The sequence below is a fragment of the Zalophus californianus genome, chromosome 17, assembly GCF_009762305.2.
Source record: "Zalophus californianus isolate mZalCal1 chromosome 17, mZalCal1.pri.v2, whole genome shotgun sequence".
NCBI classification, from domain to species: Eukaryota; Metazoa; Chordata; class Mammalia; order Carnivora; family Otariidae; genus Zalophus; species Zalophus californianus.
Window position 1 is genome coordinate 27,065,885 of NC_045611.1, and position 27,190 is coordinate 27,093,074.

Consider the following 27,190-nt stretch of genomic DNA (forward strand, 5'->3'; position numbering starts at 1 on the left):
CCACCCCACCCATAGCCTGGAGAAAGGTCTGAATGGGCACCTGCTCATAACAGAGAAGAGGCTCTAAAATAGAACTTAGCAGGAGCTACATTTAAGGGGCAGAAAAGTAAGAGAGGAGATAAAGAGTTTGCCTTAGCTGGGGGTGACACTCTTCCTGAGACAGAGAGAAAGGGCACTGAGGGGGCCTGTGCTTCACAGCCTGTGTCATCTCAGGAAATTAAGGATTAAGGTTGTTGAGTGCAAGAGGGATGCTATGGAACCATGAGAATGGAATGAAATTTGGTACGTAGGGGACTTGACAGGGAGTCATGATACAAAGAATTAAAGAGGTGCAGAAAGGGGCAGGTGGAAGGCCAAAAGATTGGAAACACCTATCAGCTGGTGACTTCCCCCATCAATACCCCGTCAACTTAGGTCAGACAGAAGAACGCAGAAGACAGATGCTCTGGACTGAATTGTGTTCCTCTCAAATGCTAAAGCCTAATGCCCAACGTGGTATTTGGGGATGGAGTCTTTGGGAGGTCAGGAGAGTAGGAATAGTGCCTTCCTGAAAGGAAGAGTGCCCTTATAAGAACAGGAGGAGACACTGGAGCGAGCTCGCTCTCTGCCCTGTTAGAACATAGAGAAAAGGTGGCAAGTCAGAAAGACTTCACCAGGAACTGGCTGGCACCTTCATGTTGGACTTCCCAGCCTCCAGAACTGTGAGAAACCAATGTCTGTTGTAAAGTCACCCTATCTATGGTATTTTGTTATAGTAGCTCGAGAAGACTACAAAAGAGTTAACCAGACTTGCAAAGGGAGCCCAGCCACTGTAGAGACAGAGGAAATTAATGCTAAAGAACAGATCCCTGAAATGATCAGTGATAGAAAATAGCAGCCAAGGGAGCTAACAGTGCGGGGAAGGCCACCATCACCCACACTTCCAGAGGGAAGCACAGGCCCAGGGAGGCAGACCTGCCGTGACCACCCACTAGCAGTAGGCTGCACAAGGACCAGAGCCCGGGCCTTCTGGCTGCCAGCCTCAAGCCTTTCCGGCATCACTACTATCTCCCTCTGGGGTCCTGGATACCCGCTGTGGCCCAGATGGAAACTAACTACCAACATGAAACCGCTTCAAACATATTTATTACTATTTTTACCCTCTAAAGTTCACTGCTAGCCCTGCCACACGTGCTGGTGTAACATGACAAAGGGCCCAGGTTCCCGCCTCTGGCCAGGCTGAGCACTGCTGTCTGGAGGCACAGTCTCAGGTGAGGCAGCTTTCTGAAGGGTTCCCAGGTGCAGCACAGGACACCGGGGGTGGGTGGGTGGGTGGGTGTGTGGGTGTGGGTGTGTGTGTGTGTGTGTGTGTAACACCGGGTGTGTGTAACACCGGGTGTGTGTGTGTGTGTAACACCGGGTGTGTGTGTGTGTGTGTGTGTAACACCTGTGTGCACAAGTCCGGGTCATGCCAGGGGTGCGCGGCCACCTTGTAATGCCTCCACACCCTGACTCTCATTTGGGAGCCCCAGAGAACACTTTAGGAAGGTTAAGACATGATCAAGGCATCCGTGAGACCATGACAGGGACGTGCTGGGTTTCTGTGGCTCGATGGCTTGGATGAGAGCTTCATTTTTCGATCACACAGCTGCAACGCAGAAAGGCATCAGGAGGCCTGGCCTGGTATTTGGAACTGAAGAGGTGACCCGATTGTGGGGTACAGCTGTATCGAGTGCCCTTTGGTTTCCAGGTGGCTGTTGTAGTGCCTAAGGAGTCCTTCAGCGTTTCCTCATTAACACCCTGAACGGCACTTCATATTTGTCAAAGCCCTTTCAATGTACCTGCAGCTTTTTTCTGGGCACTCGACCTCACACCGTCCCGCTCACCGGCGCTGGTTTAGACCTGTCAAGTTCTTGAGCTGATATAGGGAAGCAAAGGGAATGATGAGGCCTTGCCCTGTCCCTAGGACTCCAATGGGAAAGACTGGGATTTTCAAGGTGGCAGGCATGGCTAAGACCCACGGATCTGACATGCCAGGGGCCTGGGAGTCAGCCATGCTTTTTAATGGCAGCAAAAAAAAAAAAAAAAAAGAGGTAGGGAATTCGGAATCAGAGACTGGGGCTGAACCACTATCAGTCTTATTAGTAGCTTTCCGGTGTAAGGCTTTTGGGATCCTCGACACACGTTGTAAAGATCACAGTGCAGGAGTGGAAGGGGAGGAGGGCAGGGGTAAGCGGGGTGGTACTCACCGTCACTGCTGCACCCATGAGTCCCTGCACCAGTGCCTCTCCAGTGGACTTTACCTAGAAGGAGTCAAGGTCAGGTTCTCTTAAGCGCCCAACACAAGCTCAAAGGTGAAATAGGCAGGACAAATCGGCAGGGGGGTGGGGGAGTGGGGGGGCGGCTCATGAGGACCCTGTGGACTAGAGGAAGAGCCTGTGGACACAACCACAAATGACCCAAGTGTGGCTCTTAGGGAAGGGCTGGTATGTGGAAGAGCCAGCCAGACTCCCTGGGCAGGCCCTCAGGACTGTCCTCTGAGGCCAAAGGGGAGCAAGAAGACAGAAGACCAGCTGTGGCTTGAGGAGGGTGGTGTGTCTAATGAAGCAGCTTCCCAAAGGGCTAGCCCCAACTACCTGCTCGGCAGTGTGGCCCATGTTCATTGCGTCATTAATGCGGTTTTCCAGGAAGCGCCAAGTGTCCTCAAAGTCTGGAGAGGAGTCCTGCATCATCACCAGCTCTGTCGTGTTGTAGATGCCAGCCAGCACAGCTCGGCGGGTATACCAGTTAAACTGCAAAATAACCCATCCAGGAAGGTGGGTCACCACTACTGCTGTGGACTGGGGGAAGTCGGGGGTGGTTCCTACCCAAAGCCATGGGCACACATGGGCTCCCTCCTGATCCCTTCTTTCCTCCAGATGTCCCCCCTGGATAACAGTCCTGTTCTCAAACTTGGCTGCACACCAAATTACCTGGGAGATTAAAATGCAAGCTCCTGGACCCAACCTCTTAGAGCTTAGAGTCGGGGGGGGGGGGGGGGTCTGAAGAAAGTGCAAAGAATCTGGATGTCTGATAAGCATCCCAGGTGATTTTGTTACATCCAGTCCATTTTGAAACTGCTGGTGAAAAGACCAAGTCTTAGGCCACCTAAATTCCAGAGAGGCTCTATGGTCAGCCAGTTATGAGCACACCGTGGTGTGTTCATCAGTCATGTGAGGGTGGAGACAGGACCACGGACAGATCAGAACACCTGGGCCGAGCTGAGGGTTCTGGTCCCTCGGCCACTCGGGCTGGCCCAGCAAACTGCTCTTCGGAGCACTAGCTCAGCTGCTTCGTGTTTTATTCCTTTAATTTCTCGGCTTTCTAATTTCATTTTGTCACCAACTCTGTTGGTCATTGTACTCCCACACGGGGGAAGCTTATTAAAGTCCTTTGTTAGAACTGTGGCAGGAGTATCTCTTTGCCTCCCCAGCCTGGATTCCACAAAGCACCATCACAAATTAATTTCTTTTATGAAGGTACACTTTTTATTTTTTAATTTCCTACCAGAAATATGATAGCATTAACAAGTCAGATTCTTTCCTGGTGCCTGTTTAAAGGCTTATTGATCTCTTAGCAAAGCAGGCCAAAGTGGGCTGGGGGGAGGGAGTTCCTTGTCAAAGCAACTGGTGGCTCCATGGCACTCTTCTTCCTTTTTTTTTTAAAGTAGGCTCCCTGCCCAGCATGGAGCTTGAACTCATGACCCTGAGATCAAGACCCAAGGTGAAATCAAGAGTCGGACACGTAACCAACTGAGCTATCCAGGGCCCCTCCTTTTTAAAAATCAGTCTCATGAAAAACACACACTGAAAAAGCCCACCGCAGAATCTGAATCTTAGGAGACTGAGGAGAAAATGCTTATAAAATGGCAGCCCAGTCACCACTAGAGGTGAGAGGGAACAATTGCTTATTTGTGGCTAGGGTGCTGGCCCTCGAGTGAGGACCTGGCTCCCACTGTGGCTTGTTGAGGGACCTTCCCCACCCCTAGCCTCTCCTTCCCATGACAAGAATGGCACTGCAGGCCCCCTAAAGGGATCTGTGATCAAAGAACTTTCACAAACTTCCTGAAGAAATGCCTAACCCATGCCTTTTCCAGTATCCTGTGGGTATGCAGAAAGCACTCACGTCAGTGGACTGGTCCCCAGCATAGTGCCACATGTCATCCACCATACTGGTGATCAGGCTGAGGCTGGATGGGATGTTGTGAGGGAGCATGAGGATGCTGAGGGCCTGAGGAGAGAAGGACGGAGAAATAGGTACCACACACAGAAATAACAGCGCATGGGTGGGATCGCGACTCACCCCTCCGTGGAGGTGTGTAAGAGGGCCTGCCCAACTCTCCTGCTGAGACCCACCATCTCCACCTGGCTGGGGTGAGCTCCTGGCAGCTGACAATGCTGGCCACAGCTGATGGGAGCCAGGGGCAGATCCTACCCTCAGCTGGCTCACTCAGCTTCTCCATCCCCAGCATGTGGATTTGGGAAGGCCGGCACCCAGAGGGTCTAGCTGTCTTTCTGACAGCACTGAGCAAGGATGGGGGAGGGCACCCCGTTCTGTAACACGGAGGAAGAGGCAGAGATGGGAGGAAGGTTGGGGGTGGTTTCTAGGTCCAAATCCCAGGCCATTCCCAGGGCCCAGCAGCATTCCCGCCCTCGATGCCCCATCGCAGCCTCCCTGGTGTTTTGCTTAACTCAAGTTGGTTTCTGGTACCTGAAACCAAAAATCCTTCAACTCATACAAGCAATGGCACCACCCAGAGCTGTTTCCTTAGCAGACATAACTCCTGAGAGGATAAGGTCTTGTCACTTTGCCAACTCAAAAATCCACTGGCTGTGGCCTGTGGGAGCTGGTCAGAGGCCCTGGATTGGCTGGAAAGCTTTCTTTTATTGCAGGAGCCCAGAAGAAAAATGTGCTGAATCACAAGGCAGTTGGGGCCCAATACACACACTTCCACTGCTTTAACTGCAAGGTGGAATGAGTCCAGGCCAGAGGTCTGAAGATCAAGTGTGGCAGGCACAGGCAGAGGACAGGGGACGGGACTTCGCTCGCTATACTCCCTCCACACGCAGCCCGGGGTTGGGCACAGGGGTTCCACTGACTGACTGACGCTACACGCTCAGTGGTATCCCAGTGGCTGGGGGACACGGGACGATCTCGGCTGTCCTCCATTCCTGATGTGCTTGGACTCCACTTTCTTAACTAAGAGAATGGCCCATATGGTGACATGCTTGGAAACCGGAAAAAGGAAGCTTCCCAAAAGCGGGGAAAAAGCCCTTGGAATGAACACTCTAATTCTCAAGCACCACGCGGACAACTGGTAAAGCCATCCCGCTCCTCTGACATCTACAACACCTCAGGCCTGTTATTGGCGACGGCCAAGAAACTCCTCTCGTTTTCTAATCTCCATCATGGATTCCTCCTCACTGAAGACCTGGTGGCACACTCGGGCCACCGGGACCCAATATGAATGTGACCTAGTTCCCCAGGCCACTCGCCTTTCTAGGAACTGAGACCCAGGTGGCTCTGTTCCTCCCACTGGCACACCCCAGTTTATGCTCCCGAGCTCTACCGAGTGCACTGAGCATCCCAGAATCCCCGGGTCTGTGCAGATTAACAAGCTAACTTCTGCAGAATGTGCAAGGTCCTCTGATGGCTAGGCGCTGAGAACTAAGACCATGAATAATACATTGTTGCCCTGGGGCCTAGATATGGACTCTGTACCCGGGGCCAGTGCTCAATGTACGGGATCAGCATTCTCAGTCTGGTTTCCACCGCGTCCCTCAGGAACTGGTCTGTCTTCCTCTTCCTGGAAGATGGAAAAGAAAACAGTGGGTCAAAGGCATGGGCTCAGTGCTACACCGCTTACTCGGCTCTAGGGAAGGGGAGGTCCCACCAGCTCCTGATGCTGGCCTGTCACAGACAGGCAGCTGTGTTCCAGGCCCATCCAAGCGGCAGGGCTGCTCCATGCTCCTCTCTTTTGGCTCTGCTCGGATTGGCCTCCTGGGGCAGTTGGTGGGGCCTGACCCCCCCTCACCCCGATCCTTAGCTGCCACCCTGAACAATAATGCCACAGGACTTACTCTGCCTGGCCCAGCTGTACCAGCTTCTGCTCCTCCTCCAGCACATGAGTGAGCTGAGCATTGCACTGGGTCACAAAATGCAGTATCAGCTCACTGCCATCATCCCCAAACATGCCGGCTGCCGCACTGGACAAACCCAGAGACTACAAAAGGAGAGAGGAAAACAGGAGAGTGGCACACAGATGTAGTGGACCTGTACTGCCTGTTCCTCACTAGTGCCTCCTTTTCTAGTAACAGCAGATTGATTTTTATGGGCTAACCCTACTCTTCATTCCTGGTCCCTGTGGTTTGGGTGAAGCTGACCACCAATCCCTCCACACTCCATCAAGCCCCCTGGTGTACTGTAAAGCATGAGGCCCAGGCTTGGATAACTGGAGTTCACAGTGACTAGCTCAGGGACCTGCCCAGGGCCCAATCCAGGCCCTAAGAGGCTGCCTCTGGGCTTCTGCTAGTACTGATGGGAAAGAAGTGCTCTCTTTTCACTGGGGCTGCTGAACCGTTTTTAGTCCTGCATGGGAAGCCCCTGATGAGAATGAAGCTCACAGAGAGGAAAGCAAAGCAGACAGGATGAAGAGACGATTCCCAACAGCACAATCTAAGAACACTGTGCCAGAGCTACTTCCAGACTCTTCTGTTATTAAATGAGCCCAAACACTCCCTTTCCTGCTTGAGCCAGTTAGAACTGAGCTCTGACACTCATAACCCAAAGTCCTAATATAAAAAAGGGGGCTGGGAAGAGCACTCAGCTCTTTCTCACCAATTCACTTCACCTAAATCTCCTGGAAATCAGGCCTCTCAGTCATGAAAAAAAAAACAAAACCAAAAAACATTTTTCTTAATGAGTTGTTAAGGAGTTAAAGCCACGAAGATCCTCGGCTATTCCTGATATACAGCAACCACTGAGCATCTACTAGAGGCAGAATCCTGACAGCACCAGGGACAGCGGGCAGAGAAGGAACAAAAAAATGATTAACTCTAAGCCCCAGTGCTGGGAGTTTACACAGCCTTTCCAGAGGGCAATTTGACAGGCTTCACAACAGCCGTGCAGCGGCATCAGTACTAACAGGGACTGGATGCTTACAGTGTCAGGCACTCAGCTACGCACACGACACACACCATCTCACTGCAGCCTCCCAGCAACTCCAGCTGCTGGGCGTTATCCTCACCCACATTTTACAGACAAGGAAACTGAGGCTCAGAGCTCTCCACCACCAGGCTATACTGCTTCTACTATGTGTCTAACAGAACCCTCAAAAATACACTTGGGCGCCTGGCTGGCTCAGTGGGTAGCGCATGCAACTCTTGATCCTGGGGTTATGGATTCAAGCTCCATGCTGGGTGGAGAGATTAGTTAAATAAACAAATATTTAAATATATACGCACACACATATAGCCCCATACGCTCTCTGGACTACGTAGTGAGTCAGTGTCTCAGCCCCAAGGCTGCCTTCAGCTTTGTGACGCAGGGGCTGTAGCCCCACCAGCCCGGCGGCTCCAGGTTAGGCTCTGTCAGAGATCGATCGGGGGGCCAGAGGGAGACTGCGAGGCTGGAGGGGGAGGAAGGGACTTGCCCCTTCCTGTCGCCTTCCTGTCCGCTAGCGGCTCCTATGGGCATCTCCCCCGCCGTGCTTCCTCACCACCTTCTTCAGCGTGGCCCCCGCAGGATCTGGGGTTCCAGCCAACCACCACCCACCCCTGCCCCCCAGAGACCCTCTCTCCGAGCTCAGAGACAGCAGTGCCTGCGGAGCAGGCTTGAGTTCCGCCTCCACAGGGGCTCTCCTTCAAGCTTCTCGTTTTAACAATTCCACTTTTTCCCTCTTTCCCCTTAGCCCTGGAGATGGGAGCCACTTCCTGCAGAGGCAGCCTCCATAACACCCTGGAGGGTTCTTCTTATGCTGCCAGTGGCCCGGTTACCGAGTTTCCACCTAGCTCACCATTGTTTGTATTAAATTCTATCTGAATAACTGGCATGGTCTCTGTCCCCTGACGAATACACGCCCCGAAGTAGCAACTCCACTTCTCCAAATGCACTTAAATGTGTTGTACAAATAGGTTTAGAACACTAAAAAATTGGAAACAACCTAAATGTTTATCAGTTGAGGTGAAGTAAACACACGGCTACTATGCAGCCACTACAAATGAAGAGATACAGAGTGGGAAAGACCAGTTACCCATAGAATAACTCAGTGTTTTTCCACACAGTCCTGGTACATTTCTGTCCTCTACTTGTTCCACCGCTTCCTGGAATGGCTCCTTCGAGCGTTTTCTGCCACCCTCAACCCTTTGTCTCCTCCGACCCTTCCCTAACTTCAGGTTCACAAGACAATCACTCCTACTTCACAGAGAACAGAAGCTGTCCCCCCGGGACTCCCTCAATATTCTAGAAACTAAACCTGCAGTTCTCTTCTCCAACCTCACCCCTAATACACCTACGACAGTCCTCCCACTCATTTTCTGGATCCCCTAGTCTTGCCTTCACAGGACTCTGCACTTTTAATTTTGCCACTTTCTCTTGTACCTTTACCTCACCCTCATTTCTGGGTTCTTCTGGCCGATGTTCAAACACGCTCATCCTTCCACCTCATTTTCCCTGCAAGCTTAGGATGGGAGAAGTGAATCCGGAGTTCCTTTGTTCTCTGTTCTCACAGAGCTCTTGCAAGGCAGTATCTGGCTCTGCTTGACAATTCTGTACGCCACGGTATCAGGACGAGCCTGCGGCTTAATCTAAAGCAGCCATCTGTTCCTGGGCAGGAGGAATGTACTGAGAAAAATCAGGTGTCTCCTAATGGTGTCCTCGATGGTGCCTTTTTTTTTTTTTTGGTACAAAATGGTGGTTTTATTAAAGCACGGGGACAGGGCCCATGGGCAGAAAGAGCTGCCGACCAATGGTGCCTTCTTGAGAGTTTTCAAACATCAGATTTCATCAGTTCTAAGATGCACCTATTTTATCTTTTTTTTTTTTTAAGATTTTTATTTGGAAGTAATCTCAACACCTAACATGGGGCTCAAACTCACAACCCCAAGATCAAGAGTCACATGTTCTGCCAACTGAGCCAGTCAGGTGCCCTATTTTTTTTTTTTTTAAGATTTATTTATTTGAGGGGGAGGCAGAGGGACGGGCAAAGGGAGAGGAAGAGAATCTCAAGCAGACTCCTGGCTCAGCGTGGAGCCCAACTCAGGGCTCAAATCTCACGACCCTCATCATGACCTGACCCGAAACCAACAGTCGGGTGCTTAACCAACTGAGCCACCCAGGTGCCCCCCATTTTTTCAATTTAAACAATCAGTGTGAATTATGCAATTGACTACATGTCCTAATTTAATAGGTAACTTTTTTCTTTTTTAGTGCTGCATAACATAATGGTGCTTCTTACAACCACTGCCATCTTCGAGTCAATGAAATGTGGTAGTTGTGATCATCGGCAATGCTTGCCTAATGGGGTGCCTTTAGAACCTAGCTCACAAGAACCAACTCCGTGGTATGATCTTTCTATACTAAAAAATAAAGCCATCTCACCCTATTGGGGAAAAAACAACCTCCCCCCCGCCCACCGCCATGCAAAATCCTATAGCATGAGGGGCTCGAAGCTGGGCCGTCTGCTCTGGCTAATCCTGGTCAGGCTTGCGCACCTCCCCCCGCCCCGCCCCGGCCCCGGCCCCGGCCCCAGCCCATACACACCTGGGCTCCTTCTGCAATGGCCTCTGCTGTCCACCCATGGGCAGGCACAAAGCTCAGGGCTGCCGTCAGGATGCGGTGCTGCAGCTGCTCCTCACTCTCGTGGTCCTCCTCCTCCTCACCACCCTGATCTGTGTACCTGAGACCCGCACGGAACAGAGACGTGGCGACAGAGCCCAGCACACCTCCTCTCACTGCTGTTGCCTGACAGGCCAAAGGTGCCTGACCAGAACGTGGAGGCTCGGTGCCTCCGACCAGCACACGCTGGGAAGGCATTTACTTTTGTGCCAGTATCGCTATTTCCAAGCCAACGGGGCAAAAATGATGTCATCTTTCTCCTCTCGTACAGTCACTGAGAGAAGGGACCCAGTGAGCGAGAAGGCCACATCATGGGAAGGTAAATGCTCCCACAGCACTCTGGATCTCCCCGTTTATAGCGCTTAGCACACCGTTTCTTTATCTGTATTTGTATCAAATGATAACTACAGGGCCTGGCACAAAGTAGATCCTAAAAACATATTTGCTGAATTGAAATGAAAAGCATTTTAATCAGGACACCAGAAAAATGACAGGAACACCCTAATTTCAGAGCTAGAGGAACTTCTCAGTGGCAGGATTAAGGGAAAAAAACATATAATGGAAATGTAAACTATTATCGCCTTCCTAGACAGCAGTTTGGCCCCCCATATGTAACAAAATGCCAAATGTGCAAATCCTTTGACTCAGTGCTCTCAATGCTGAGAAACAATCCCATTTTTTTTTTTTAACCAGTGAAGGAAATCTAAATATTCATCAATAAAAGATAGGTTAAATAAATTTTAATACTGCCAAATTTCAGGGGCGCCTGGGTGGCTCAGTCGTTAAGCGGCCGCCTCCGGTTCAGGTCATGATCCCAGGCTCCTGGGATCGAGCCCCGCATCGGGCTCCCTGCTCCGCGGGAAGCCTGCTTCTCCCTCTCCCACTCCCCCTGCTTGTGTTCCTGCTCTTGCTATCTCTGTCAAATAAATAAATAAAATCGTAAAAAAAAAAATACTGCCAAATTTTAATACTGCCATCCTGCTGGAATATTATGCAACCATTACAATCATACAGACTGAGAAAACATTAAAAATGTATTGTTGAGTGAAAAAGTAGGTTCTGGAATGTCATGTATAGTGCCATTATTATATATAGATGTATACATGGAATATACTTAGAAAAACATCTAAAAGGATAGTCACAAAATGTTGCAGTTTCTTCTGGGTTTGTGATTCCTGGTCATTTCTGTTTTATTTTTCTGAACTTCTTTGTATTGTTTAGATATTTTAGAACGAACAGGCACAATTTGCCAAAAAACCCATAGATTCCTTTCACGGATAGCCTTGAAAATGACAGAAGGTGAAAAGGGGGATAAAAAGAAGAGAGGAAGGAGAGAGAGGACAGACATACCCAAGCAAAACGGCCAGAAACAGATGAATGGGGGTTCTGGTGCATACCTCGGAGGTGAACGAGAAGATTCTGGATTGGGTTCTTCTGCCTCATGTGTCTCAGAGTGTTGCTGAGAAAAAGACGGGGGACGTTGTTGCTTCTGCTCATCGGAAGACTTTAGCTGCATGGCTGAAGCATGGAAGGCACGTGACACCACGGAACACTGGCAACGGGACACTGAAACAAAAACTGGTCTGGTCAGTCAGGGACACTTACCAGAGAAGACTCTTTGAAACCCAGAATGGTGTGAGGGATGGGGGAGAGGAAAAGCAGGGCTGAGGGGCGCCTGGGTGGCTCAGATGGTTAAGCGTCTGCCTTCGGCTCAGGTGATCCTGAGGGTCCTAGGATCGAGTCCCGCATCAGGCTCCCTGCTCCCTGGGAGCCTGCTTCTCCCTCTGCCTCACTCTCTCTCTGTCTCTCATGAATAAATAAATAAAATCTTTTTTTTTTTAAAGTGAAAGTAACCTGAAAATGTTACATATTTATATCATAGCAAGAGCACTGGATTAGAAATTAGAAGGTCCAAGTACTGACTCCCATAGTGTTTATATGGTGTCTTCAGATGGGTCATGCAGGGCTCGAACTCACGACCCTGAGATCAAGATCTGGGCTGAGGGCACCTGGGTGGCTCAGTCGGTTAAGTGTCTGCCTTTGGCTCAGGTCATGATCCCAGGGTCCTGGGATTGAGTGCCACATCGGGCTCTCTGCTCAGCGGGGAGTCTGCTTCTCCCTCTCACTCTCCCTCTGTGTTCTCCCTCTCTCTTTCTCAAATAAATAAATAAAACCTTAAGGAAAAAAAAAGACCCGAGCTGAGATGGAGTTGGATGCTTAATAGACTGAGCCACCCAGGGGCCCCTATTATTAAAAAATTCATACAAGTTGAAAGAACTACGGCATGAACACCTGTTTATCTACCACCTAGGTTCTACAGATCTATCACACTCTTCATCAGTCCAGCTTACTTTTTTTTAATCCAGCTCATTCTTGATGCATTTGTTGCAGCCCTCAGTATTCTTCCCCTCTATACATTCTGGCATGCATACCATTAACTAGAGTTCAATATTGATTTACTGTTCTTTTATTGAGGTGACAGTTATATACAATGAAATGCACAAATCTTAACTGTACCAATTCTGAGATTTGACAAAGGTATACACTTGCATAATCTGAACCCCTATCTAGAGAATATTATCACCCCAGAAAGTTCCCTCATGCTCTTTCCCAGTCACTCCCTACTTACACTGTTCTGAAATTTTCACCCTAGTTTAACCTGTCCTAGAATTTCATCTAAATACAATCATACAGTATATCCTTTTTGTGTAAAACTTTTTTTGCACAGTTTTTTTTAGATGGATTAGTTTTGTGGAAATTGTTTTTTATTGCTGAGTAATATTCCATTAAGAAACACTATTCTGTTGAACGCCTGGGTCGTTTCAGCCTTGTCTATCATGAATAAAGTTGCTATAAATATACTTTGGCAAACCTTTTGGTGGACATATGCTTTCATTTCTCTTGGGTAAATACCTAGGAGTGGCTTTGCTGGGTCATAGGCATTACTTTAACTAAACATATGTAGTTTGGAGTTTTGTATAAAAACAACAAAAGGACACTCTTTTTTTTAATCTATGGACTAATTCAGGGAACAACGATCTTAAAAGAAATGTAGAATAGTATGTGTAAAAATATCAATATTTTACTATTTGTAAAAAAAAAAAAAAGGAATACTCATAATAAAACTTTGAAAAGGATGGGAGAGGTCCCAAAGCACAACTGTGGAACCACTAAGGTTTGCAAAGGATTTCTGATGAAATACAGGAAATTATTTCATTAATTACATATTTATGTTAATGCGTCAATGTGTTCATTCTATTTACGGATGGTGACACTGGTTTATCGATTTACAGTAGCAACATAAAGTAACCTCTTCTAAAGTAGACATCTCTAGTTTTAAGAACTCGGATGTACAAACGAAGATACAGACTCTGTTGTGGGAATAATCATAGAATTACTGAAGTGGTGAGAAAATAACCGATTTAGGAAACAATGGACTAGGAGCTTGCAGCTGTTTCCAACTCCGTTCCCCGAGTCGCCCTGCCCAGGGACTTGGCAACAGAGTTATTAAAAGACTGGGTCCAGGTCTACCAGTCTGCAACTGCCCAGCTGTGTGACCTTGGGCACACACAGCCCTCTCTGGGGCTTTGTTAACTTCGCTAAATGGGAGTGAAAGACCCTGCTCCGCTACTCTTGGCCCCTCACCTCGAGAATGGGGGCAGAATCAGCCGGGCGGGCCCTTCGAGTCTAAGACGCCGGCGGCTCCGCGCCGATGCCCTTCACGTCACCTTGCTCGCGGGCCGCCACGACGACCTCTTCCGCCCCGCACCCAGTCCAGTCGGCTTCATGCCCCCCCTTCCCCTCCCCGCTCCCCGGCTCGGCTGCCCCCTCACCGGGCAGGCACCGTAGCTGCAGGAGCCTCCAGCCCACCCGGCCGAGCGCGCCGGACATCGCCGCCGCCGCCATCTTGGAAGCGGGCACGCCGCCGACTGTGACGCGACGGGCAGCCCCAGGGGCTCGGCAAGGCCACTTCCGCCCTGCCGGCGCTCCCGCAGCCTCCTCTTCTCGCGAGAGGCGCGAGGTGCGAAGCCGGCGGTGCCGGAGAAGCCGGGAGCGACCCCTGGGAGGCAGGTGAGAGTTGTATGCGTGCGGCCTAGGAGCCCGATCTCCCCAACCGTCCCACCCTGTACCTAGAGCCCCTTGTTTTCTGTTCCCAGCCCTGTCCCGCGGTGGGCACCGAACCGTGACCACCTCCCCGGGGAGCATGGCGGGCTTTTGCCTGGGGAAGCCTGTGTAGGGGACCGGCCGGCCCTGCGTGTCCAGGGCTCCTGGCACTGTGGCTTCTTGCTCTTCCCGGGCTGCTCCGTCTCCCACGCTGCCGGAATCGATCTGAAGCCCTGGAGACGGCGCGCTGAGGGGTTAGAGAGCCTTGGTGACCGGGGTCTAAGATCCGCTTCTGCTAATAGCGAGCCGTTGTGACCTTGGGCCTCAGTCCTTTGTCTCAAACACTGGGGGGAGCTGAAGTCTCGGTCTTTGGGGGTACCTGAACCCCCAGGTTGTAATTTTGAGCCAGTGACTTGCCAGAACCTCCAAAGTGTGGAGTTGGTGTTGTTAAATAACAAACATTTAACCGGGTAACTTTTAAAGATCTAGTTGGCGTTATTGAACTATTCATGAATTGGGCAGCATCCCATCTAAGTAGAGAGGAGGTCCAAAGAGCTACAGTGAAAAGAGGTTTGTTTTTTTTTAAAGGCAGAGAGGGGGTGAGACAGGGAAGTCGTAAGGGGAGAAAAGGATTATTTCAGGCAAGGTCACCTTCTTTTGGGGGACAGATGGGGTCTGTTAGGCAGATTACTAATGCTGACCAGAAAATTCCAGACTGACCCCTTAAGATTAAATTCCTGGAGAAGGTTGAAACTGCAGTGAGGTTAGGTATTAGTTTCTGTTTGGTGATGATGTGGGCTTAGCACAAGTGACTCCATTTTGGGCCTGTTTGCTTCTTTTAATAGTTTAATTGAAAATTTCCCGAACTTGCCAGATCAAAAGAACCATCTAGGATTTGTAGGTGATTTGTAGGATCTGAAGTTGGAGAAAGGCTGGTGTTCATTCTGACACTGAGTGCTAATCTCTGAGTGACTCAGGGAGGTCATGGACTAGGCACTAAACTGAAGTGTACAGGCAGAGTGCCTCACTGTGATATCTGTCATCAGGGAAGACTTCCTATTAATAGGGAGAACTAAATGATTTGGGGATTAGGGATAACTGATGGCAGGAGCTAAGCATGGCATTCCATAAATTTTGTGTTTGCAGTTAGACCCTTGCCTTTGTATCTGTTTTGCACAACGCTTATCAACTCTAGCCTTTTCAAAACATCTTGCCTTCTCCTACCTCAGTGTGGGGGAAGCTCTCCTAAGCCAAAACTACTCCCCAAATGTTAAAATTCCAGATCCACATCTCTGGATTTCATTAAAGCACTACTGATCTGTCCATGAGGTTTTGTTTTCTGAGTTCTGTCCACCCATCTTCAAATGAGCCTTTCGTGGGGAAATTCTAGCTCTGGGGTATCCTTCCTGAAACTCTTAATTCTTGACACACACACCTAATTGCCTGGAGACAGTCTTCCCTTTCTTTTCCTTCGAGTTTCTTGTTTCCTTGTTGATTATCACCTTTTTTCCTCTGTGTGCGTGTGTGCTTGCTTCAGTCAGTTCATTACATTTAAAATTTTCCTTTCTGATAAGGGTCAGTATTCTCAGAATTTTTTTATGCACCTGACTCAAAAAGATTTGATCCTTGGTTTGAACTGATAACCAAACTTCAGTCTTATTTTTTTATTTTATTTTTTTTTAGTTTTGGCCCCCTTCATCCTTAAGAGGAGCCAAATGCCTCAAGATTTGATGCTTATTGGATACCTTTGAAATAAACAAGTGCATCTCCAGAAGATATTTGCAGACCTCTGCTTTCCTATGGGCGCGTGTGTACAGCAGTGAGCGCCAGCGAGGTGGTTAACAAACAAGGCCCATGACGTGACAATGACTTCTTTAACCCCACCTCTTTTTAGTTATGAAAGTAGGCCCTGAGTCACACTTCTGAGTATGTCAGCTCAGGCGCCAGACATTTGTTTCCTTCTAGTTTTTTAAAAAGACAGATTGCCAACAACATAAAACTCTGACAATGAACAGTATCATCCTTTGGCTTTTAGATACCTAGAAGAATGTTGTCCCCCGTTTTATTTGGAAAATGCTGACCGAGAGTAGTGGCTATGTCTGTGTTTTGAGGGTTACTGTTTAATAAGTGCATTTTATGAGCCCCCTCTTGCTGTAGATTAGTTTGGGAGGGATATGGAACGCAAGGCATCTTACATTCTTCTAATGTACTGACACAGCCCCACGGGAGCAGTGTCTACGATGTCATAAAGTGCAGCTCTTACACTGTGTAATTCTAACAGTGAAAAGGAAGCTTCACATCTCTCCCTAGGGAGTCCTCAGCAGGCATGGCTGAGGAGAAAGAATATGTTGTATAGGGACTCTTTGAAGCAAAGGCAAATAAGCTGGCCACCAAGAACTAAGAGTTCCTTTAGAACATTATTTCGTTGAGCACTGTGTGCCAGGCCCTGCTGAGTGCTTTGCATATTTTTATCTCCTCATTTACTTTTGACAGCAGCCTGGCAAAACATTATTATTCCTACTTCATTGATAAGAGAAGAGAGAGGCTTATAACTGACCCGTGGTCGTGGAGCTCCTAAGTAGACAATCCAGTGGTAGATGGAACCCTAGTTCATCTGTGCTCGTTAAAACTGCCTCCATTAAGGTGGCTAGACACCTGGCATTTTATTTTTCTCTGGCTAACAAGTAACCTTTTGCTCCTCCTTTCTTTCATGATGGTTTTTCTGTGAGTGTGGTGCAAGGTTGTAGTTGGTGGTGGTGGGCAGGGAGCTTGTCCCTTTCTGTTGTCCCAGGGGAGAACCTGTGCCAATATCATTCTAGAAACAGGTCCTTTATTTCTTATAACTTAATGCCCAGCAATCCATATTCCTGTCTTCCCTGACTGGTTCTTAAATGGGACATTGATCCCAAGTTGCTTACCTTAAAGATTTGCGGGAGTTCTTCCTCAATATCATACGAGAGTTAAAAGCTTAAAAGTTTCAGTTATTGATTGTGTGCTTTTTAAGGCTTTAAAAACAATGCAGTGACTAAGGAATCTTGCTTATCTGATAACACTTGGTATCCTTTCCCTGGGGCTTGCAGTCAGGTCAGGATAACAAAGAGTGGGCATTCCACATGGAAGCAAGTAGATAGGGTGCGTGGTTAAGCGTCTGCCTTCAGTTCGGGTCCTGATCCCAGGGTGCTGGGATCGAGTCCTACGTCGGGCTCCCCTCTGCCTCTCGCTCTCTGTCTTTCATGAATAAATAAATAATAAAATCTTAAAAAAAAAAAAGCAAATAGATAAAAGGCATGATTGAAGCAAAAATGCGGAGGTTTTTCATAGAACAAGGAGGGATTCACTTTGGAGAGGTGGGAGGTACAGACAGCAGATTTTGGAGGACCTGATTCCAGAAGAATGAGCTTTGGTTGCTCTCTTGAAAGGACGTGTCTTTAGGAACTGGATGACAGAATCAAAGTACTGTGGTATTTGAGGATGGCTGGCTAACTTGGCCATGTTTTGTAGACAGAGGAGCCAGTCATTTGAAGTGAATATTTTTGAAGAAGGAAGGGGGTAACAGACGTGGCTTAAATTCAGTCCCAGAGTGTCTGTGGTGGCATCCTTGTGACCGAGTTAGCAATTTCTGCAGAAGAAGTGTTCAGCACGAGACTGAGCCATGCTTGACTCGTCTACGGTGGCTTCTGCTGTTAATACCATTTATCAGAGCTATTTTAAGTTGGGCACTTGATGGCATTAATGTTGAAGAAAGAAAGAACTAAGTAGAATGCTATCGCCTGACCTAATTGCATCATGAGCACATTCTATACTTCTCCCTGTATCAAGTGGAAGAGAAAGTTGACCCATGGTGGGGGCAGTGGGCGGGGATCTCCGGAGGTTAAAAGCATGGGCTTTACAGCCCCATGGATTTGGACTCAAATTCCAGGTCTTGCTTTATCCCACATTTACTAGTTGTGTGACCCGGCAAAGTCAATGGCTTCCGTTTTCTGTCTGTAAAATGGGAATAATACCGAGTTTAAGGTTGTGCCAAGGTTCAGCTGGGATAATGTATGCAAGGTGCTTTGAACAGCCTGGGTAATAGTAAATGTGACAGAAAGTCACGGTAGGGACTATTGATCGTTGCAGATTCAATGGGATTGAGTTTTCATATTTTGCTGAAAGGGAAAATATCATTATTCAATTGGCCAAATTTAAATATGTTGTCTCTTTTTTGAAAAAACATTAAGCTGGTGGTAGCGTTATGTCTGCCAATTTATTTGCCTTTGTTGAGTCATACTTTTGCCTAATTAATGTCCTGTGTGTTTTATATTGTGCTCAAGCTGAGTTGTCCCAAATCAAAGCAGAAATAATCTTTGTGCCTTCAACCTCCTTACTTGACTGCCAAGTCCGGACTCTCATCAAGGAAGCAGCCTGCCTCGTTTGGGAATGTTGGGGTTATAAATCCTTGAGATAATAATGGGTTCATTATTTTAGTCTCTCTAGTGTCTACAGGAAGATGTTCTAATGTGGTCAGCATGCTCTGGTGGAAGGTCGGAATTAGGTGGTGATTCTAATCGAATTTGCTGGTACCTCAGGGATTGAATTGTGCTTTTGTCTCTGCTCAGTCCTACTCTCCTCTGGCCCATAGGTTTTAGGTCCATCAGCACGGCAGGAATGGCAGATTATGGGATCTCAGCTGGCCAGTTTGTGGCCGTGGTCTGGGATAAGTCATCCCCTGTGGAGGCTCTGAAAGATCTGGTGGATAAGCTTCAAACGTTAACCGGCAATGAAGGCCAAGTGTCTGTGGAAAACATCAACCAGCTGTTGCAATGTAAGTACCTCCCCACATTGTCTTTATACGGCTGCGGGGCTTGATGGGAGCGTAAGGACTGTGGTTCCTTGCTATCTGAATTTTTGTTCCGGGTGGCACACGGTGGCAGTGGGCGGTCACCCTGTTGTCTTTCAGTTGAGATATGGTAGACTTAAGAGTGTAGTTGATTTATATAAGTATGTTGTTTCTTATTAGATAACCCAAATTTTCTTAAAGACTTTTTATTTGAAAGAGCAAAAGAGAGAGCGCGAGCAGAGGGAGAAGCAGACTCCCCACTGAGCAGGGAGCCCGATGTGGGGCTCGATCCCAGGGCCCTGAGATCATGACCTGAGCCGAAGGCAGACGCTTAACCGACTGAGCCACCCAGGTGCCCAGATAGTCCACATTTTTTAAAAAAGCTTACTCTTCAGCCAGCTTCCTTTTTTGCTTCTTTTTCTGAACATGTAAAAGAATATTAAATTAATAGGGCCAAGGGAGAACAGAAGCTTCATTGCGCTCTTGCTAGTAATGGTGGTATAATAGCATTTGCTGGACAGGTAGCTGTTCATTAGGGGTCTTGGGGGGGCGCTGGGCAGATTGCCTCGGGGGCCCAGGTGATTGCTGATTAGAATCTTCCTTCTTTTCAGCTGCCCACAAAGAATCTAGCTTTGACATTATTTTGTCGGGTGTAATTCCTGGAAGTACCACTCTGCACAGCGCTGAGATTTTGGCTGAGATGGCCCGGATCCTGCGGCCTGGCGGAAGTCTTTTTCTGAGAGAGCCAGTAGAGACAGCTGTAGGTAAGGAAATCCTCATTTGGAAGACCAGAATTTAACAGCCTTGAATCTTTAGGTATGCAGGGGCTGTCTTTCGGTGATCCTTCTCCTTGGTATAAAAATCTGCAGCAACGCATCTGAGGGAACTGTGATCTTTGACCCAGTAGGTAGTAAAATAGAAGGAGACTGCCTAGCGGAAAACAGCTGGGTCCTTTAACGGGTTGAATGGTTAAACTGTGGTACATCTGTGCCATGGAAAACTTTGTAACAATAAAAAGGAATAAGCCACTCATTGGTGCAAAACTTGGATCATGCCGAGTGGAAAACAGCCAATCCCAAAAGGATGCATGCTACGTGATTCTGTTCATATAACATTCTTGGAATAACAAACTTCTAGGGATGGGGGCCAGACTGATGATTGCCAGGCGTTTGGAATAGGAGGCAGGGGATGTGTGAGGCTGGAAAGGGGTTGCAGGAGGGCTCCTTGTGACTGTGGGAGTGCTCATAGGCCACCGCACGCACACACACACACACAGTGCCCGTGAAACCGGTGAGATCTGGGTAGCTCTGCGGACCCCCAGTGACCATTCCCCAGCCTTCCTAGCGTGCTGCACTTGTGGAAGGTGTTCCTATGGGGGGAAGGAGGCGAAGGGTCCTTTTTTTTCTTTTCTTTTTTTCTTTTTTTTTTTTAACTTCTTATGCATCTATAGTGATTTCAAAATAAAAAGTTAGAAAATAACGACTGGAAGTCTGAGAGTGATGAATCATAATTACTGACTCATGTGAAACTAAGGGTGGGATCCAGGAAACAAAAACCTCTCTTTTTGGCTCGGTGGTGGGTGAAGCTGCCAAAGAGCCATGCAGTTCTGAACTTGTAACCTTTCCCATCTGTATGTGATGACTTGATTTGTAAATACAGTCAGAGAATGAAAGTATTTTGAAATGTGTAAAGGTGATTGTGTGGAGATACAAGCTTGTGACATTGACAGTGGACACCAGCGTTCTGTGTTGGGAGTGTACGTGGGCGGCCGCCCACCCCCTCTCTTTGTCAGAACCTCGCAGAGAGAACACTCATGTGCTTTTTTTTTTTTAAAGATTTTATTTATTTATTCATGAGAGAGAGAGGGGTAGAGGGAGAAGCAGGCTCCCAAGGAGCATGGAGCCCGATGCAGGACTCGATCCCAGGACCCTGGGATCATGACCTGAGCCGAAGGCAGACGCTTAACCATCTGAGCCACCCAGGCGCCTGAGAACACTCATGTGCTTTACATTTAGTTCCTCAGCCTCCTTCTCACTCAGTGTTCAGCAGCCCTGGGAAGGTCCTTCCAAGAAGCCAAGGGTGATACGGAACAATAACAATGGAATCATTATATGATCCTTAAGGGCTTGGGTAAGAGCACTTTGAACAACCAAAGGGATTTGTGAAATTAAAATACCATCACAGTTACTGTTTTATGGCTGCCTGACCCAAATAGGATGGAGCCTTTTTGATTTTTCCTGGTTTGACCCACGAAGCCACTAATTGGGGTTTTCCTCTTGGCAGTTAACAATAGCAAAGTGAGGACTACCTCTAAGCTGGGTTCGGCCCTGACTCTTTCCGGCCTCGTGGAAGTGAAAGAGGTATGTTGGTCGACCACCTTCTTTGCTGGGATTTGAAAGCTTGGGTGACCCCACCCAGGATCTCTGTCAGTCGATCTGGAGAGAATCAGAGGGGCGTAGCGCCCTGAAGCTGAGGTGTGCTATGTTTCGTGGGCTGGGAAGCAAGCTGGGAAGAGCTTTGTGTGTAGGATACGTGATGCCTCAAAGGACAGAACCTCTGGAACAACTCTCCTTTGAAGAGGCTCCACGTGGGCCCACGGGGGTGGGGGCACATTCTGGTCTCCGTACTGGTGTAGTGGTGCTGCCCTCGGTGCCAGGGAGAGGGCCACACAGGGCCCTTAATGACACAAATCCTGGGTCCAAGTGAAATGCGGGCACCTGAATCGTCCTCAGATACCTGGTGGATGCTGGAATGGGTTGGGGGAGACTATCCCATTTCTGACAATTCAGTAAAAATATTTAGATTAAATAGAGGTGATTCTATTTCTACATCCTTCTTTGATGTTGAAATTTTCTTGTGTGAGAGGTAAGTGCAACACCATTATAATTGTTATACCACTGATTTGCAACATGACCTAGGGCCTTAGTTTCTTTATGCCCACTCTTTCTTGTTTTTCTTTTTCGTTTAGGGTTTTCTGTTTTTTAAATCTAAATTAAGAGATGCTCATATAAATTCAGTTAATACTGAAGAATATAGAATTAGAAAGTGACATTCCAGGCCTTCCTCACACTTCCCTCCCTCAGAGGAAGTCACCAATACATTTTTTGTGTGTGTGGCTGCTCAGACCTTTTTTGTATTTACGGGTGTGTGTATGTGTGTGTGTGTGAGAGAGAGAGAGAGAGAGAGAGGAAGAGAGATAGACATACTTTTTTAATGTAAATGAGGTCATATGTCGACATTATTCAATCACTAGCTTTTTCTCCCACCTTTAAATATCTTCCACATTTATCCACTTCAGCTCATTGTCCCTCACTTTTTTTTTTTTAAGATTTTATTCATTAGAGAGAGAGAGAGAGAGAGCACAAGCAGGGGGAGAGGCAGAGGGAGAAACAGGCTCACCACTGAGCCGGGAGCCCGATATGGGGCTCGATCCCAGGACCTAGAGATTATGACCTGAGCCGAAAGCAGACGCCCCGCCCCTCACTCGTCTTAAAGATGTAACAATATTGAGGGCTATGGAGGGGCTATGATTTATTTAACCATTCCGTAGTTGTTGGACACAGAGGTGGCACTCCCCCGTTTTTTTCTACCTTAGCATCTGCTACCTGTTCCCAAGAAAACATTTCCCTCCCTCTATGGCCTTTTTTCTTTCATTTCTGCTAGGTTTATTGTGGGCATGCTTCCCTGCTGTAGGCTGTGATCCTATGCAGCATGTCTGACTCCTCTTTATATTCATAATCATTACAACCCGTGGAATGACTGGCACAGTGCCTTGTACCTAATAGACAGCAATTTGATAAACACATTAAAACTTCCCAGAGGGTTGGCTCAAAGTAAGCACATAGACAAAATGACACTCTCTAGGGTACAGATCACTGAGAAACTGAACATGAGGCATGAGGTGACATCTGTCATCTCCTGCTCATATGCTTAATAACACAGAAATGAGTATTTGACGCCTGTACGGGTGGGCATAGTACCACATTATTTTGTGGAAAGAGTGTGGCCTAATCCTTTTGATGTCTCGAATTCCAGCTGCAGCGGGAGTCCTTGAGCCCCGAAGAGTTACAGTCTGTCCAAGAACACCTGGATTACCAAAGCGACAGCTTGCTCTCTGTGAGCATCACAGGCAAAAAACCCAACTTTGAAGTGGGTTCTTCTAGTCAACTGAAGCTTTCTCTTGCCAAGAAGACTTCTCCTCCAGGTAAGACTGGCCCAGGGACATCGTTCTGTCCGGGTGGGCCTAGAAGGACATCTTTGACGTTGAACCAGAGAAATAGATGGAGGCGGTGATGTCTCCAGAGGATTAGTCCTTCCTTCATTTCTGTCATTTCCAAATGGAAGAATGTTTAATGTTGTATTGTCCTGGGCATATTCAGATCCAAATGTGAAATAACGGATAGCTGTTATCTTGCTCAGCCCCTTCTGCACCAGAAGACACTGAGGCCCCCAGATTCTAGAGGCCTGAGCCACATGGTTTAGCTAACAACGTCTTTCCACGCCCCAGAATTACGACAGTTGTCCTCAGGAGATCTCACAGTGGTGGTCGTGGTTGGTAAGAGTGGCCTGCTCCGCTTCCCACGTGTCCTTTCTGTGCTAGTAAAGTCAGCCTTTCTTACTTTGAGGAGCATAAGCCACTTGTAAAAATATTTCTTCTCAGAAAGTTGCACCTGCCCTTTGCCGCCCCCTCACCTCATCACTATTTCATGATTCCCGAATTGAGAGAAATTGTCCCAGCTCTGAGGTATGAGAAAATTTGCAGATACATTCACACTGCTCTGCCTTGACCGGCCAGCCACAATCTTTAAGAAATCCCACTGGAATCCCAGCCTTTGGGTTCATGGTTCTGGAATGGGCAGGAAGGGCTCAGAGGAGCAGTTTGCCCTAGGGACGGTCCGAGCCTCCCCCTGCAGCAGTGATCTTCAGGGCTGCACTCACCGCCCGCCCACCTCCCCACCCCAGGCCCGTCTGAGGGCCCAGCCACGCTGACTCTGGGCTCAGCTCTCAGGGCCCTTCCTGCACAGACAGGGTCGGGAGGGGTGAGTGTTGGCGTCTGCCGCTGGTTTGCGTCACACTGCCGCCCCCGGCTCTGGAGCTGGCTTCCTCGTACGTGACAGGTTCCCATGAGGCAGCAGCTTTTGCACACTTTCCCGCTTGATCTTCCGATCTCCTGCAGTAGGTCTAGGGAGGACAACCAGCCCCAGGTTCTAGGGACGGAGACTAAGATAAGGACAGAGCAATGTGGAGTGAAGTCAGGCACATCGGACAGACTCCTCTTTGGGGCTCTGTAGAAGCGGCCTAAATGTCGGAGACGGTTTCCTCATCTATAAAATAGGAGAGCACGTACTCACCTTAAAAGGGTCGTAGCAGGAGGTAATCCACACAGCACACAGGGCAGGTGCTTAGCAGATACTGGCGTCTGTCTCTGCGAAGCGACTGGGCCCGGGCCACGCCTGCTCCAAGTGGTGGAGCTGGGCCTTGGGCCCAAGCCTCCTGACTCCCAGTCCCATGTGCTCTCCAGAGTCTCAGGAGAAAGCACGCACATAGTAGGCCTGTGGTTTGTTTCTGCTGCTTTGACAAAGCTCTTTTCCTTTTATCGGTTGGACTCAGTGAAGCCCGCCGTGGACCCTGCCGCGGCCAAGCTCTGGACCCTGTCAGCCAACGACATGGAGGATGAGAGCGTGGTGAGTCGGCCTGTGGTCCGTGGACTGCTTTCTGTGCGGCCTGCTTCGGGGTGGCCTCTCTGCACGTGGAGGTGTAAAGCCCAGTGTTGCGGCTCTGCCTGTGGCTAGCAGTTTTGATTGAGAAGGAAACTTCACATTGGTGGCATTTTAAAATCCTTTTTTGGCATCTCTTTTCCCCACAGATTTTCTTGTTCTCACTTCATGTGATATGTTAAAGATTCTGGTGGTATGTGTGAACCTGAAAAGAGTTTGTCAGCTAAAATATGTTATTGGCTCCTTGATTTGGGCAAGTCACTGCACACTCACTGTCTTAAAAGCAGTCCTTGTCCATCTTTGATCAATACCATCTGTTAAAAAGTTCTTCATTTCTGCAGCTGCTGACATTATACTGATAGCAAAACAGGTCGTGATTCATGTCCTCGTAGAATTTACAGATGAATTGTCCACACGTCTATCGAAGAATTACACGAATGTATATACCGTTATTTGTCTTCTTCTCTGGAATTATATAGAAAATATCTTATTCCCTTTTTCACATGACAGCCCTTAGTATATGCAAATAAATAAATATAACATCTCTCTTTTTGTTCTTCCTGCTCCCTCCCCGCCCCCACACACTCTCGAATTGTCTACACACTGTAAATTACTTCCCAGCCCCCTCAAACCTTGCGCATCTTCCGTGGACATAGTTGACTTCACTGTGGTGGTCAGCTTGAACGTGATGATCAGCCCAAAGTAGGTCTGTGGATGCCCTCTTTACACAGGCCATAGAAACCCACTACCACAGCCCTTTATTCAGCCATCTAGCAGCAGAGACCGTGACTGTGTCACTAACTTCTTCAAACGCTCTCTAGGATCTCATTGACTCAGACGAGCTGCTGGATCCAGAGGATTTTAAGAAGCCAGATCCAGCTTCCCTGCGGGCTCCTTCATGTGGGGAAGGGAAAAAGAGGAAAGCCTGCAAGAATTGGTAAGTGTTAGCATAGGCAGAGTCTGCTGGGCAGCTTCTAGTGGCTTCTGAGTCTCAAGGAATCATAATACTTGACTATTATTGAAATATTTATTTTATTGTGAAATGTGTCATACATACGGAGGAGTAGATTAATCAGGTACATTTTAAAGAGTAACAAAGACGAATAGCTGTGTACTGATGACCCAGGTTAAGAATCAGAAACATGAGGCGCTGGGTTGCCGCCGCCGCCGCTGCCGCCATCGTGCCAGCCCCTCGGGTCTCAACGAGGCCGGGTGACGCTCCAGAATGGGAGACAAGCCAATTTGGGAGCAGATTGGATCCAGCTTCATTCAACATTACTACCAGTTATTTGATAACGACAGAACCCAACTAGGCGCAATTTATATTGACGCATCATGCCTTACGTGGGAAGGACAGCAGTTCCAGGGGAAAGCTGCCATTGTGGAGAAGTTGTCTAGCCTTCCGTTCCAGAAAATCCAGCACAGCATCACGGCACAGGACCATCAGCCCACGCCAGATAGCTGCATCATCAGCATGGTTGTGGGCCAGCTCAAGGCTGATGAAGACCCCATCATGGGGTTCCACCAGATGTTCCTATTAAAGAACATCAACGATGCTTGGGTTTGCACCAATGACATGTTCAGGCTTGCCCTGCACAACTTTGGCTGACCTCCTCCCAGCCAGGCACTCATGCTTTTTCCTCCTCCCTCCTCTTCCTGATACTATTCACACTCCTCCAGATGCCCCAAATATCATACACAAACGAGCAGGGCCGCGGCGGGAGCGGGCGCAGTGCGCTGCTACCGAGGTATTGTGCATGATGTTTGGATGCTAGACTAGTTGCATCTGACAGGAGAAGTTTGTGTTGTACCAGCGCATGCCTTGGAAAGACTTAAGTAATGCAAAAGGTTGTCTTTTTTTTTTTTTTTTTTTTTTTTAATCTACTGACAAGTTGCTCTAGTAACCCAAAGAAGTGAAGGAGAAAGCAGCTGCCTCACCGCCCAGATATTGATTTGTTCGGATGTTTCAATGCCTCATGATACAATAAAACCACAAAATTTTCTTAACAGTTAAAAAAAAAAAAAAAAAAAAAAAGAATCAGAAACATGACTAGTATCTTAGAAGTCACCTCTCCATGCTTCCTCAGCTGCATCTTGCTCCCTCTCCCCACAAAGGTTACCATCCTCCCAAGTTCGTATTAATCATTCCTGGCTTATTTGATAGTTTACCACCGAGTGTGAAGCTCCAAGTGATATATTCTTGAGTTGTGAAGAACGGAGTAAGAGGCCCAACCCTGGCGAAACAAGGAAACGTCAGTCCCCTCCGTCTGTGAAGGCTCCCAGTGATCTTCTGGGCTGGGCGCTTTGAGGATCTCCTGGAGTCCCTCCCAGGGCTGTCAGTAGGGAGAGTCGTGGGAGAGCTCTGGGACCGCAAGGGCATGCGCAGAGGGAACACTGGGCAGGGCTGTGGTGTGCCGGGGTGACTGGGCAGCCAGCCGAAGTGTGTTCAGAGGGCGTGGGCTGCCCCGGCTGTTCTGCTCTAGGCCCACCGGAGCTGGAGCTCTCCTCCTTGGAGCCAAGCACAGCACCCGTGTCCTCAGATCAGCGCAGGGAGAGACGGGAAAGCCGAGTGTTAGCAGCGCTTGGTCGAGATAAGCCCCGGACAGGGTCTGGGCTGGCTTGCCTACACTCGGGGACAAAGAACGGTATGACGGCGGCTTGGTTTGTGACAGTGGCAGCCGTCAGCCCATCCGTCTCC

The 27,190-nt window shown here is 48.5% G+C and overlaps 3 protein-coding genes across 6 annotated transcripts in view; 2 read left to right on the plus strand and 1 right to left on the minus strand.

Annotated features, from left to right (window-relative positions):
- COQ9 (coenzyme Q9) lies at positions 1-13,824 on the minus strand. Of its 2 annotated transcripts, none has more exons than XM_027619991.2 (9): positions 13,686-13,824; positions 11,250-11,418; positions 9,778-9,913; positions 6,099-6,241; positions 5,740-5,824; positions 4,144-4,248; positions 2,616-2,771; positions 2,229-2,282; positions 1-1,897 (listed from the first exon to the last, which is right to left on the minus strand). In XM_027619991.2, the coding sequence occupies exons 1-9, from the start codon at positions 13,756-13,758 to the stop codon at positions 1,862-1,864; spliced, it is 957 nt and encodes a 318-aa protein (XP_027475792.1). In that variant the 5' UTR covers positions 13,759-13,824; the 3' UTR covers positions 1-1,861. The 2 variants fall into 2 exon arrangements, with proteins under 2 accessions (XP_027475792.1, XP_027475793.1); XM_027619992.1 differs by lacking the exon at positions 13,686-13,824 and adding an exon at positions 13,498-13,651 and having other exon boundaries at positions 1,470-1,897.
- CIAPIN1 (cytokine induced apoptosis inhibitor 1) overlaps positions 13,804-27,190 on the plus strand; it is a 17,469-nt gene continuing 4,082 nt past the window's right edge. For 2 of the 3 annotated variants that reach the window (XM_027619993.2, XM_027619994.2), the window contains exons 1-7: positions 13,804-13,923; positions 18,578-18,760; positions 19,387-19,539; positions 21,059-21,135; positions 22,811-22,979; positions 24,386-24,459; positions 25,314-25,429. In XM_027619993.2, the coding sequence (XP_027475794.1) occupies positions 18,604-18,760; positions 19,387-19,539; positions 21,059-21,135; positions 22,811-22,979; positions 24,386-24,459; positions 25,314-25,429 (746 nt within the window). In that variant the 5' untranslated portion in view covers positions 13,804-13,923; positions 18,578-18,603. Of the gene's footprint in view, positions 13,924-15,639; positions 15,791-18,577; positions 18,761-19,386; positions 19,540-21,058; positions 21,136-22,810; positions 22,980-24,385; positions 24,460-25,313; positions 25,430-27,190 lie in introns of all 3 variants that reach the window. The other variant, XM_027619995.2, reaches the window with a different exon arrangement.
- Positions 25,466-26,501, plus strand: LOC118356437 (nuclear transport factor 2). Its single transcript, XM_035725032.1, has one exon. The coding sequence runs from the start codon at positions 25,718-25,720 to the stop codon at positions 26,099-26,101; it is 384 nt and encodes a 127-aa protein (XP_035580925.1). The 5' UTR covers positions 25,466-25,717; the 3' UTR covers positions 26,102-26,501.

Coding starts and splice junctions, on each gene's coding strand:
- COQ9 (XM_027619991.2), bottom strand. CDS start 13,758: ATGGCGGCGGCGGCGATGTCCGGCGCGCTCGGCCGGGTGGGCTGGAGG. Junction 11,419..13,685: donor GCAGCTACGGTGCCTGCCCG/GTGAGGGGGCAG, acceptor TTTTTGTTTCAG/TGTCCCGTTGCCAGTGTTCC. Junction 2,772..4,143: donor CTGGGGACCAGTCCACTGAC/GTGAGTGCTTTC, acceptor GTTATTTTGCAG/TTTAACTGGTATACCCGCCG.
- LOC118356437 (XM_035725032.1), top strand. CDS start 25,718: ATGGGAGACAAGCCAATTTGGGAGCAGATTGGATCCAGCTTCATTCAA.